Here is a 14,215-nt window from a genome sequence, read left to right as displayed (position 1 = left end):
TTTGTTGTTTAAGGGTCAACCAGGAGAGCTGGGGATAAAAGGTTCTCCAGGATCAAAGGGTTCCAGAGGGATACCGGTAGGGAGCCGAACATTTGTTGTGTTTGTAAAAGATGTTTAATATAAACTGTACATTTATAGTCCAGTCAGTGACTCAGACTGACTGTGCTCTGTTTCAGGGTCAGGATGGTAGAGACGGTCATGGACCTCCAGGTACCAAAGGTGCAAAGGTAGAGCTGACCTTAATAACTTAAAATATCCCGTCAAGTTTCCAAATTTTAACCAACTTTTCAGAAAATGGTCACAAAAGGTGTGGGCGAATGCTTGTTTCCCTCCACTCCTACTGTGTGAATATGAGCTGACTGGTTGATGGAGATAAACAGCTGGCGGAGCCAATTCTCCAGTCGCTGCCATTAAACCACTACAGAAGAAGAGGACACGGCGAGACGAGGTCATTAAAAGAGCTGCAGTCAGAGCTCAGACGATGGAAAACCATGATGGAAATCTGACGTTTCTGCTGGTTCCATGTGTTGATGTGAGGAAGGTTCCAGTCTCCTCAAGGCTCCTCACTGATCTGATGGTTTCCTCTCGTCACTGGAAGCGACGAGTGACGTTTAAGTCACTAAGTCTGTTTCCATTGCACTTTTCCATATTTTGCTTTTATCAAAATTCAACTTTTTTTTTTTTTTTTTTTTTTTTTTTTTTAATTTCTGGTATTTCTACTCAGGTTTTTAATACACAAATTGAAAATGCAAACACAGGTGGATAATAGCACACTTACTATCTGTCAATTTAGAATCCTCTCGTTAGCTGTATTATTATATAGAGACAGATTTTTAACGCTTTGTTTCTCTATACAGGGTGATCCTGGTTTTCCTGGATACCCTGGTCAAGTGGTGAGTCCATCCATTCTCTAAGAATTGAGATCTGAATGATACCCAACCCTGAAGTCAAAACATGAAAAACGACGAGCATGTTGAGTCCAAACTGTTCAGGCATCTGTGACAAGTATCTGTTTTTTTTTTGTTTTTTTTTTCTGTTTTCTTGTGCTCAGGGTGAGATAGGTCTGAATGGAGCCAAAGGATATCCAGGACACAGAGGGAACCAAGGTCGAGGGGTGAGTGACAACAGACCTTTTTATTTTTACAATTTTTTTTAATCATGTTTTTGCATCACAAGTGACTTTTATATGTGGTCTGATCGATCCAGGGAAGCTCAGGCAGGTCAGGAAAAACAGGCGAGCCTGGAGACCCGGGAAATCCGGGACACAGGGTAAGAGTGGAATCAAACCCTTCCTCCTTCAGATCAGCAGGAAGCATCAGTCAGTAATGATTTGGTAACTCGTGATCTCATAATCATAATGGCAGTTGAATCTGAGATATCAGGTTACTAATATGTTGTCAGAAGGTGCCTGAACTGAAATCCTTCTGTGTAGAATCACTGAAAAGAGGAGTTGAGTTCACCACCTCTCAGTATCTCTCCTTTCTCTCCATCCAGGGTCTCCAAGGTCCCCGTGGGGGAAAAGACTTATCTGTAAGTCCACCTTAAATTCACTTCCCCTGTCAACACTGAGGGAATTATTTTACTGTATATATTACAAAACATCTTTTCTGTTGTCCCAGGAGTGTGAGCTGATCACCTTAATCAGAGACAACTGTGGTAAGTAGCAAGAAGTGGTTGAATGTATTTGTTTTTTTTACTAAAGAAGATACAAAACTTTTAAGCCCAGGGAACATTTGTTTTTGAGTGTCTTCAAGTATTTGTTAATCACTTATTCTATTTTTAAGATACAAAAAGTGTGAATTTGACTTGGTGAAAGGTTCATATTGTTTACTTAAAGTGTTGTGTCTAGGAAACCCATATTTATGCAGAGTCAAGGTGTGAAAACAAACTCCACAATGTACTGACCCATGTCATTCAATAACTCTGAACACTCCAGCTGAACACTAAATATTATTTTCTCTTCCGCACAGCATGTTCTTCTGGTATGTATGTCTCCATTTTGGCACTCAGAACAATATGGTGAGTGCAGTACAAAATTTAAGTTGTAATATTTACTCTTGAAATGCGAAAGGAGGGTGATCATCAGGTAAATATCAACACCTTTTACCCTTTTTTGTTTAACTGCTTTGGTGTCATTTCTCATGTCTGTAACTGCTCATTTTGAATGTAGATTGGCAGTTACATCATGCTCTCCTATCATTTATAAAAGGGAAGTCCTTGTTGACAAGTCACCGTTAGCGTCAGTTGTTTATGTGCAGTATATTGTGCAGATTTCATTGATGTAAGAAGGGCTTGATTATTCATATACAGTGAGTTTCTGCCACAGAGAAATTACAAATTAAAAGTTGGATGTTATTAGTCTTATGATCAATGTCTTAAAATTATGTCAGAAGAATTCCTACAAGGGCTTTTAGAAAAGTGGTTGAACTGTGTTTTTTAAACCATGTTTTTCAATTATGTAAGAAGAATATATATTAAATATATAAGTATGAGGCCCCAATTCAACTTGTCATATAAAGTGACCTATAATTAGATCAAATCCAGATGCAGTTTGATAAACTGTTGTTTGTACATCTGGTCAACACATCACAAAAGGAACAGTTTAGCGAGGTCGCTATGCAACTGTCCATAAACAAACACAAACGGCTCTCACTCTCCTCCTCCATTCAGGTCACTGCTCGTTCAACCACAAAGCGGTTAAACTGGTCAGGGACCAGAAAACACTACAACACCTTGTTGTGTCTTCTGCATGATGTGTTTAATTTGGTAGAGCTGCTTTCCTGTTGTTTTTATGACACGAGAAATAACACCACCAGGGGTGCTTTGAGCAGTTGGGTTTCAGTCCCTCTCCAATGCTTCTTGGATACATTTTACACTCTCACAGATAGCTATGTGATCCACCCCAGATGCATGAAGGGGCTATGTGCTAACAGGGTATTTGCAAACTTTCGTAGCTTCACTCCAAACACTGTTAAATTATTATTTGGAGCCAGATGAAGGGTCCGTTAGGGTAGGTGAGGTCACAATAGAAGGAAGCACAAGAGTGCTTGCACACTACTTTAAAGATGATAGTGATTTGGGCTAGCATTGTGGTGCATCCAGACTGAACTTAAAAGTGAAATTTCAATAATGTGTTTCTGAATTCTCTGCTTATTCACTACAAACAGCCTGGTAACGTATGGGTCTCTATGCAGGGTATCAGTTTGAAATGCACTGATTTCGGTTAAAGTCTTAAATATTTTTTCTTGCCTGCTGTAGACGGTTTCATTTGTTTTTCATATATATATATATATATATATATATAATCCATCAATCAGTTCTCTGCCTCTTATCTGGATCATGGTCACATTATGTCTTTAATTATAGAACAAGGAAATATTGTTATACAGCTGGGGAGTGCTGATAAAATGTTACCTAAAATGACTAAAAATTAAAAAAATAATTGTAGGCCCTTTAGTCCCTACTGGCTTTCTGTCATTCTTGACCTGTATGAACGTGAAAAAGGTATTAAATTGTGTTCTATGTTGTATTAAAAAGGTCTTAAAAAGTCTTAAATTTAATGTGGTTAACACTGCAGACCTCAATTGGCAGCTCACTTTGAATAAAACTGTGTGCCCTCTGAACTTGGTCATGTGTTCAGTCTGAAAACAGCTTTACCAGTTTTGGGATTTAGTGTTTTATTTGCAGAAGAATTTTACTTTTTTTCTCCATTTTTCTCAACACGAACTCCGCCAGGTCAATCAATGTGCCCAGCCTACCCCACCGAGCTGGTGTTTGGTCTGGACATGTCAAAGGATGTGACCCCCGTCGCTTTTGAGAGGCAGCGTACCGCTCTCCTCTCTTTGCTGGAGGACATCACCATCGCTGAGAGCAACTGTCCAACAGGTGCCCGGGTTGCTGTGGTGGCATACAGCACAGACACCAAGTTACTGATCCGCTTCCACGATTACCGCACAAAGAAACAACTGATCGAATCCGTGAAAAACATCTCCCTGAAGAAGATGTCCGACCAACGCGACCTAGGGACCGCCATGCTCTTTGTGGGCCGGAATGTCTTCAAACGTGGTCGAGCAGGATTTAAGATTATGAAGGTGGCGGTCTTTTTCTCCAATGGGCCATCCCACGAAATATCCAACATTGTTACTGCCATGATGGAGTACAATGCTCTTAACATTGGATTGGCAGTCATCTCTCTGCGAAATGCTCATGACATTGGTCAAGCAATTGAGGTAGGTCTGACCCCATTTACACTCAGCCACTGTCTTTTGCACATCTGATAGCTATCCAATGTCAAAAAAGGCAAGGGTAAATGTAACAAGGAAGCATTCAAGATCGAATGAAATCTGTTCGCTCAAACCACCTCGGTAGGGGATTGAACTGTAACTATGTCAATTAGCTCTGGACTAGAGTAGGGCTGACTTTGATTTGCATGTAGTCCAGTAAAAAGCAAGACGATACCAATCAGATTTGTGAGCTCGCCAACAGAGAGAGACCTACGTGGCTCAGTGTTTTAAATGAGATACTTGAATTGACAATTTTAAGTGGGGCCTTTGTGAAATCACATTTGAACCAAACTTTGCCGCTTCAGTTCCACAAAGTGCTGGAGTGGTTACTTTGGACTGACCTGTGAGTGCATTGTAAATAAAATGTCAGGACTGCGCCTATTTGGCGATCTAACTACACAATATTCTGCCCTTGGAGATGGTCACTTTATTAGGTTAGACGGTCATAGAGTACATTCTTGCTGTGACTTGGCTGAGAGTCATAGGAACATGGGCAATCAGGCAGGGGGTTCCAGGGATGGACCTCACTGTTCAGCCTGACAGCACCAACAAGACTGTTCCTTTCTGGCTTCTCCATGTTTACAGTTGAAGAGCTCTCTGTGCGCCTATTGCTCAACTTCGTAGAAGTTGTCAAACTACTCAATAAGGCAAAAAAAAGTTGTTGTTTTTTTTTTTTTTCGTGGGGGCGCTGAGAGCCATCCCAGATGTTGCATCGTTTGCCCTCCACTATGACACTATGGTACATGGGATAAAAACAGCAGTTATTACGTTCGACGCTTATTTTTATTCCTGATGACCCACATGTGCCACGTCAGGCAATTATCAGGCTGCTACCATGGAGTCTGATCCTGTCCTTAAGGATCTGTCTCATTTCAGGTTTGGTATTTACTGGATGTCAGAACAGTGTTTGTTCTGTAAAAGAATTGTCTGTGCTTTTCTTCATATATTACTTTTCTGTTTCGGACTGTTTCAAACAATTGTGCTCCCCATAATCCACACCTCACTACCTCCCCATTTGCATTCATACCAATATTGTGTCTAAATTTTTCTCACCAGGTATCACAAATTTAGTGCATCAAAAGGGAGTAGTTTTTTTTTTCTTTAGCCCTAATTCCAACTCCCTTCGCACTTGGTCTTCCTTTTCAACTTGCGATTACATTTACCACTTGACTGCAGAGATTTGTCTACTTACTGGAATAATTGGGTGGAAAATTGTGACAGCCTCTGTTTTATCCCAGGTTGATGAGTCAGGGCGCTCCCTCTACATAGTGCTGGGGAGAAACATGGCTGCTGACTTGAGGAAGATCAAGAACTGTGTGATCTGTTATGGTAAGCACTCAGTCTTGGATTGACTGCTGTATATCAATCATTGGTAATATTAACAAAAATGCGCTTCATCCTTCATTTTTTTGCATTTTTGGCTTTTGTAGGTTGTGCTAACAAAGTTTGAGATTAATGTGAAAAGAAGGTTCAGCCCAGACACCCAGCTAAGGAGAGTCATATCACCCATTTTTATGCACAATCTAATTCTAACTGTCGCTATCCCCAAAATTTGGGGTCATGGTTTAGGGTTGAAATGTAGATACCGAAAGTTTTGCTTTCAGCTCCTGTGTCACAGTGACGGTCCGGTACAACACACGTATCCTTGATCAGACCAACTCAGCTGTAGAAAATACTGCTGCAGTTTACACTTATTTTTTTAAGCAAGACCCAAAGATACTTTGACTCCTTCACTTGGGCAGCAACTAGTTTGAAATTTGAAGGAGGCAATCAACCATTCTAGCCAGTTACCACAGCCTCAGATCTGGAGATGCTGACTGTATTGGGATCAGTATGCTTTGAGCCAAATGCTTGTTGGATCATCAAACACCATTTGAAACCTCCTTCACCACATTTCTCCAGGGGCGGCTGCATATGACAATTTTTGTAACTTTCTGACACCAACAATCTTAAAAAGAAAGCAAGTTTCACACAGGGTTTGGCCAGGTATACAGGGGTGATAAAGCAAGCAGGGTTTGAACGTTTGTTTCTAAGAATTCCAAGGTTTCACAGCTGGCCAGCGTCTTCTTTTGAACACCCCGGCATAAGCTTTGAAGTGAAATCCCCCAATAATTGGAGCACACCCTCCACTGTCCCTTTTCTTAGAAGTGGGTACTACCACCCATGTCTATGTATCTGAACTCCATGACACTGAAAATGCGTCATCAACCAACGCATCCCAACGGTACTCTCAGCGCTCTGTATATTGCAGTGAATCTCATCCAGTCCTGCTGCTTTGTTGCTGTGGAGCTTGTGAACTACCTCCACCATTGAGATGGACAAGGCTTCCCCCAACCTCTCTTACTAACAGGGCATGTTATTTTGGATCACCAGTTCCTCACATTTGTATTTTATACTCTTATATAAAGAAACAGCAGGTTTGGTTTTTCTTTCAATGCAAAATTTTTGATTACAAAAACTTACCTCCAAGACAGATAAGTGCAGTCACATCAGGAGCCATTTTCTGACCAAGCTAGTTGGCTTCTCGATGATATCTCTGTCATTTCTTCAGACCCCTGCATCCATACAGAGGAGTGTGCCTTCGTCCAGCACAAGCGTGCGCCTCAGGAGGTCGATGTGGACCTGGTCATGGTGGTGGACAGCTCCAGGGAGATTCAGTCTGACGAGTACGCGGGCATCCAGCAGCTGCTGGGCTCTGTGGTGGAACAGCTGGCTGTGAGTTCAAAGCCCCACCGAGCCGGCCACCAGGCCCGGGTGGCTCTGGTTCAGCAGGCCAAGGTTCCCAAGGTGGAGTTTCACCTGCAGACCTACCATAACCACAGTGTGATGAAGAGGCACATGATCCAGAACATGAGGCAACAGGGCGGCTCATCTGCACTGGGACACACGCTGGAGTTCACCCTGAAGGAGGTGTTCCTGAAGGCCAGCCAGCCCCGGAAGAGGAGGGTGCTGCTGGCCGTGGTGGCCACCCAGACGGCTTCGGCGGACTTGCACAGGCTGCAGCACATCTCTAAGATGGCCCATTGTGAGGGAGTGGCGCTGTTTGTGGTGGCCGTAGGTGACGGCTACAGCCAGACGGAGGTGGTGAAGCTGGCCAGTCAGCCCTTACAGCAGCACCTGATCCACGTCAGCAGACTGAGGGCCGACGAGCAGGGCTACGTCAGGCGCTTCTTCAGAGTCTTCCTCTCTGCCCTCAACAGTAAGAACAGACTCTGTGATTGAATTGGAGTCACATTGTGTCATTAGCTTTCTCAAATGTTTGTTTTCAACTCCAAATATCATCTAGTTCAAATTCATGGAAAACTTTAAATAGATTTCTTTATATTGTCTCTCAATTCTCTGTTTCTCAACAAAGTACATTAATGTATTTTTCCTCCTGCTTATTTCAGAGGGAATCAACGAGTATCCACCTCCTCCTTTAAAACAGACCTGCGCCCTGCTGCCACCTCTAGACAGAGAACTGATAATCCTAGAAAGGTAACTCTCACTTCCTAAGGATTTACACAGACCTTTACGCGGAACAGACATAATAACGAAGCACCTCCTACCACAATGCAATATTTGGACGTTTTTTGCTCATCTAAGGCCAACAACGCTGAGCAGAAATAGCAGGTCTGTAAAGGTAACTGCATGTGTGAAACAGACGGATACAGAGCTTGTTCATGATTCAAAGTCGGTTCAATGTTTCACCTATAACAACTTCAAGCCATATCTCTGGCTTGTCGTCATGTAGTCCTGCTCTGTGATTTACCAACTGATTCTGATACACAGGCTCAGGTTCGTGGGAGCAGAACAGTCTTTACTGGGTAGATAAAGGCAGAGATGACAATGTCTGTTGGAATTTTAGCTTCGGATGAGAGCAGGAATACAGGGAACATTAATGTGGTGATTTACAGATCGAACTGCATCTAGAACTTCAGGTTAAAACTGGGCTATATTTCTTGGAAATTAGACGATTTTTTCAGATGTCTAGATTATATATAACCTGTGTTTGAACCTGTTTTTCAGTGTAAAACAAGTCTTAACTAGACGCAGGGCCATAAACAAAATTCTAGAAATACTGAGGTCATGGGTCCAAATTTCTCTACTGCAAATCCTAACCATCAAAACAGAACTGTGAAAATTTCTCATGATAAAAATGTTTTCTCATTTTCTTTTTTAATTTAGCTGTTCTCTTATATTCTCTCCTGACTTATATCTCTGTATGTAAGTATTTCAAGATATTGAGTCATAAAAATGTCAGAATCTGCCGTAAATCCTTTCACACTACACATAAACTTTTGATCCAATTTGTCAGTATAAAAATATTGAAGAGTGCAGCTTGAAGAAGATAAGATTTGCGGGTAAAAACATTCAGATACTCTCATACTGTCCTTTAAGTGCTTGTGACTACAGATGTGATTATGTTTGTGGAAGAATGTGACCATGAATGGCAGAAATACTTTTAGTTAACAACAGAATCTGACGGACAGACTTTCATGTACTGTGACTGTGTTGTTCAGAAGAATATGAACATGAATGAGAGAATTTGGCTGCTGTGTGTCCAGTGAGGGGTCGGCAGACCACGTGGACGTGATTGCAGATGAGGTGGTGGAGAGCTTTCAGGCACAGACGGGACGGGAGGCTCAAACCGCACAGCTGCATGTCGGCGACAATTTGACCAGCCAGACTTCGCTCTCAGGACCTGACCGCGAAGGTATTTTATACACACAAATGCACACAATCGGTTCGACGTTTATACTTGAAGCTGTATTTAAAAGTAGATTTCAAAAAATAGAAACAGACAGTGTCAATGGCCGGGTCCTGTGAAGCAGGCACTAAGCGCCTGACTGGCCACACAACAACAGGTCAGGTGGCCAGCTTCCCCCCAACGGGACCAAGCTTAGGGCAGAGAGTACTAAAGGAAATTGATGCCTATCACTGCCTGGGATCAGGATAGGGATATCAAAAAGTCTGTGTAAACACAAACCTATTCAGGTTCTCTTTACTGTGATTTTGAATTTGTCTCCATTAAATAAGCCTGTTGATGCTCTATATATTTTCTTTTTTATAGTCGTGAAGTCTCATGCACAGACTCAAACCAACACTGACTGTGTCCTGTTGTGATGCATCTTATCTCTGGGAGACATGTCCCTTCATCACCACGAACACACACACACACACACACACACACACACTGTAGGTTATTTAGACTCAGTCACACGCTCACGCACACACCGTCCTGCTGCCACGAGTACTCACTACAGCACCAAATGTGGATTAATCCGCCGCTGAAAACAGTCCCCAACAAATGCACCGTTTCCTCCTGTTTGTTTGATTAAAAACTACGGTGAGCGGCTGTTTTAGGAAAATGACTGAGACAAATGAAAATGAAATGATATATTTTACCTAGGAACCAGTTTAGGAATCAGCAGGCTCGGAGCTGAGAGCCACAGACAAGAGGAAGGAGCTCGGACAGTGTTCGGAGACGGACTAACACACTTGGTTTGGGTCTGCACATGGGATTTGATGATAAGAAGAAAAAGATGGAATAAAACCAGATTACAGTGTATCTGTAAGATGTTGACTGGAGGAGACTTGTTTTAACCAAGTCAATGTGTCAAATGAAATCACTTGTCAGTTGATTGTAATGATCCCGTAATGCATTACTTTAAAATAATTGGAATTTCAATCTCATCTTTAAAAGCCATTGTAAGAGCACTCACAGTGGGTGTGTGCGCTGGGACATGACCTTTTACACTTTATGATAACTGGTGTTAGATCAGTTTCTGCTTTAATTTAATTCCCATAATAAAAATGTCGGAGGAACGAGCAGCAGCTCAACGTAGCATTTACACGATAAACGTCCACAGACACTGCAGTGTGTGTGTGTGTGTGTGTGTGTGTGTGTGTGTGATGATGTGTTGTTGATTAAGTTCCCGCAGCTTGTGGTTGACTGTGTTTTCTCTGACAGGTCTGGACATCCTGCTAAGTCCACAGCTGGACAGCCTTGTCTCCAAAGGTAAAGACCGAGCCCCACACCAGATGCCTATTCTGGACATTACGAATGATATCGTTAGGATGGAAAGAAAAACTTTTTTTTATTCAAGTGACCCAAGTATCATGAAGGTGTAGCCAAACAGTCTGGTTCTATTTATGAAGTTCTGTTGGTTTATTACGCATTTTGCTTCTTATGGGTCGTCTGTTGCAAGTTCTTCAACCTGGAGTAGCCCGATAAAAAGCGTATTTTAAAAAATAATAAGGTTTAAAAAATGAATGAAGGAAGTCACATTGTGCGAGCTGCAAAATGAGAGAAAACTCAGATACGGGCACGAAGCGGGTGTGTGTGTGTGTGTGCTTGTGTGTGTGTGTGTGTGTGTGTGTGTGTGTGTGTGTGTGTGTGTGTGTGTGTGTGTAAGACAACCATATACATCCACATGCTGCTCCAGGTCTTTTAGCAGTAGCAACATACACTAACATTCTCTGATAAACGTGACCTGTCTGACAGAGGTTGAAGTTATTCAACCAATTAACCATAAGGGTCGACTGTGAGCAGGATACCCTTAACAAGCCTGACCTTTCAGCTGCCAACTGCCGCAGTGATTTATTATTATAATATAGTCATTTATGTTAAAGGGGCCCCGTGGAGTTTTCATGTAAGCGAACAAAAGGAATGTTTCCATGCAGTATTTCTCACTACAACTCACAATCAACTGTGCAATCTTGAGCGCTAACAAATGTCTTGAGTGCGTTTCCTTCCTCAAAACACGTTTCCAGCATAGTCTACGTCCATGTTCACCAGTTACGGGTCCTCTTCTTCCCTGCCTTTGTCAGCACATTGCAGCACATCCTGGCGTGTTACCGCCACCTGTTGATCGGTGGAATAGCGTGAAACCATTGGCAGGACTGTGGATGAATTAAAAATAAATAAATAAATCTGACTGTAGATCCAAACCTCCCTCTGGCACAATGAAGACTGGCTGTCTTTATTATCACTGAAGGGAGCCAGAGTCAGGAATGTTCAGGTCCTAGTGACGTAAAAGAGATTTTGATTTACCGGGACACATGGAACCCGAACGTGATCGGGCCTTATGTTGACTGCGATGGATTATCCATCTGCAGCAAGTTTCATGTCTCATGGAATGAAAAAGAAACTGAATGATAATAGATATGATTTGTAGCAATAACACCCAGCGCGGTCTCTTAAATTCAGTGAACGAATCTGTAAAGTGTTAAACCAAAGAGATGAAAGACATGCCGAGTATAACACAACAATCGCTCTCTCCTTCCTTCATCCAGATGCTTGTTTGCTCAGGAGCGACCCCGGCAGCTGCGAGAACTACATCGTAATGTGGTTCTTTGACAACGAGAAGGGTAGCTGTACTCGCTTCTGGTACGGCGGCTGCGGCGGCAACCAGAACCGCTTCAAAACGCAGGAGGACTGCGAGAACCTCTGTCTGACGAAGACACCAGAATGAAGTCGAGATTTCACAAGAGGTGTGGTTGAAGAAAACCACCATTCTGGTCCAAACAGCCATCAGTTCAAAGCTGAGTCTTCTCTGTTACAACTGAACTGAAAAATCAAGAAGTTTGAAAGTGGGAAAGTGGGAAATGTTCCGAAACTCGGCCCTTTGTCAGGTTTTTTTTTTTGACATGTATGTTTTGTTTTTCCCAAAACCGAGCAAGTTATTTTTGTGGATTGGAGTTTTTTTTTGTTTTTTTGTTTTTTTTTTGCAGTTGAAAACTTTCTGTTGGATGTTGATTCCACCATCCATCTGACTCGACAGAGACTTGAGCTGTGAATGCTTCTTTCGGGATTTTTTATTTTCACTTTATTTTTTAAATTGGTTTAAAAGATCAGGTGCTATTAGATATTTTGTACACGTTAAAATTTAAAGCATTGAAATTACTCCAAAACTCAACATTGTCTGTCACTGTCTACCCCTATCTACAGTATATATGCCACAAAAAATAGCAGTTGGGAGAGATGCAACCTAAACAGGTGGCTGATGTGATGATGTAAAGGTGTGGTGCTCTGTCAGTCTCTCAGCGCCAAAAATTTTAAAAAACCATTTACAGAAAATAAAGGAATGACTTTTCAGTCTGGCTTCTTCAGTGTTTCCTGATCTTTTTGGCCTTTGACCCCTTCAAATGAAAGACTACCCAATGTTGACCCTTCATCCCGGGTTATGGCCTTAGTCCAGGTTGGGATTTGTTTCATTTGAAGGATTTTCAGTTTTGTTTTTCTTTTTTTCTGTGTCCTTTAAATGATCCGGTTACCCCTTGGGGTTTCATGAACCACTGCTCTAGCCGGAGCATTTTTTTGTTTTTGGTTTGTTTTTGTTTTTTTGCCCACTTCTCCCTGAGACGGTTGGCTAATTGATGTCGGTCCTGTGCACCTCTGCGTGGAGTTTTGGATATTTGTGTATATTGTTGACGCATGCGGTGTTTTCAGATGAAGGTCACAAGACGGAAATGTCATGCTTTCTTTTGAGGATTGCGTGGCCTGAGGGGAGACTTGAGCTCTCGTTAGGTTTCGTCCAATTCGGTGAGTTAAAGGGTCGTGTTCGAGATAGCCGGTCCTCCCTGCATGTGAGTAGGAAGAACTAAAACTCTTGATGCTTCACCTAAGTGTTGATTACACTGCATCAGGCTAAAGACAGTGTAATCCAGTAATATACGGCAGACTTAAAATGACGTGTAACCGAAGTGGCAGCTTTCAGCAGAGCCAAGCAGTACTCCCCTTCTGCCACAAGGTGGCGTCAAATAGCTTGATTAGAAGTCCCCCAACCTGAGCTCAGTCTGCTGCAGGTCTCCTCCCGGTGGAGGAGGGTATGCAGACAGCCAGGCGATAATATTCCATAATCTTACTACAGCGGAGTTTTGACACTGCACGGTTATTTCAGAGCCACTTCACTGGCTGAGCTCAATGTTTTTTGAAAAGCTGCCGTGATGTCTGTGTAAAACGGTTGAACGTAACTAAGTACATTTACTCAAGTGCTGTGCTTAAATACTAATTCGAGGTACTCGCACTTTACTTGAGATGTTCAATTCTAGGATTTTACTTGTTGCTTCTGCTCCATTTTACACACATTTAAATTTTTCAGCCGGAAATATTGTACTTTTTACTCGACAGCTGTAGTTACTTTACAAATAAAGATTTTGCTCACACAACACATGAAGCTTATAAAAGGACGCTGTGTTATAGAGCAAACTGCCCGACAGTATGTGCATGTACAGCTGCAACAGTTCATCGATTTATCAGTTAGTCGACTGACAGGAAATTATCTGGAAACCATTTTGATAAATATTCATGTAAGAATACCAAACATTTTATGTTTTCAGCTTTTCGGATGTGACTAATTCCTGCTTTTCCTTTTGAATTTATTTTTAATAATTTTGAGGTGTGGACTGTTGGTTGGACAAAATTTATAAATCAAACAGTCAATCCACTAGTTGAGAAAATAATCAGAAGATTGATCCATGATGGCAATAATCATTGGTTGTTGTCCCATATAACCGGCTACAACAGTAAAATGCTGCTGTAAAGATGTGCATTAATGCATGAGTAATAATAATCTGGTGGCTTTAAGTATATTTTCCTGAGTGTACTGTACATATTGATATATACTTTTTCTCAAGTAACAGTTTCAATGAGCGGCCTTGACTTGTATTGGAGTACTTCTACAGTGCGGTATCAGTACTTTTACCCAAGTAAAGGACCCGAGTAGTACTTTCAGCACTGGAGTAAAATATGCAGACAGACAACTGACAGCTGTTTAAATATCTCTGCAGACAACATACACACCAAACCTCATGCAAAAGCAAAGCCACTGAAAATATTTAGAGTATGTATTAGAAAGCAGTCAAATCTTAAGACCTTTAACTATTAGCGCCTTGTAGTAAATTGAGGTCAAAAAAAGAAAAAAGGCTAACCTATGCTACGGGCTAAC

General features: G+C 41.8%; 1 protein-coding gene across 1 annotated transcript in view; it reads left to right on the top strand.

Moving 5' to 3' along the window:
• LOC120783917 (collagen alpha-6(VI) chain-like) overlaps positions 1-13,666 on the top strand; it is a 54,055-nt gene extending 40,389 nt beyond the window's left edge. The window contains exons 28-42 of the mRNA XM_040117321.1: positions 14-76; positions 177-227; positions 858-893; positions 1,052-1,114; positions 1,207-1,269; positions 1,495-1,530; positions 1,620-1,656; positions 1,971-1,982; positions 3,736-4,229; positions 5,522-5,612; positions 6,835-7,482; positions 7,673-7,760; positions 8,831-8,979; positions 10,237-10,284; positions 11,562-13,666. Of these exons, the coding sequence (XP_039973255.1) occupies positions 14-76; positions 177-227; positions 858-893; positions 1,052-1,114; positions 1,207-1,269; positions 1,495-1,530; positions 1,620-1,656; positions 1,971-1,982; positions 3,736-4,229; positions 5,522-5,612; positions 6,835-7,482; positions 7,673-7,760; positions 8,831-8,979; positions 10,237-10,284; positions 11,562-11,740 (2,058 nt within the window). The 3' untranslated portion in view covers positions 11,741-13,666. The remainder of the gene's footprint in view (positions 1-13; positions 77-176; positions 228-857; positions 894-1,051; positions 1,115-1,206; positions 1,270-1,494; positions 1,531-1,619; positions 1,657-1,970; positions 1,983-3,735; positions 4,230-5,521; positions 5,613-6,834; positions 7,483-7,672; positions 7,761-8,830; positions 8,980-10,236; positions 10,285-11,561) is intronic.
• Positions 13,667-14,215: the final 549 nt, after the last annotated feature.

Source organism: Xiphias gladius, chromosome 22 (genome assembly GCF_016859285.1).
Source record: "Xiphias gladius isolate SHS-SW01 ecotype Sanya breed wild chromosome 22, ASM1685928v1, whole genome shotgun sequence".
NCBI lineage: Eukaryota > Metazoa > Chordata > Actinopteri > Istiophoriformes > Xiphiidae > Xiphias > Xiphias gladius.
This window is presented reverse-complemented; position numbering and strand designations above follow the sequence as displayed.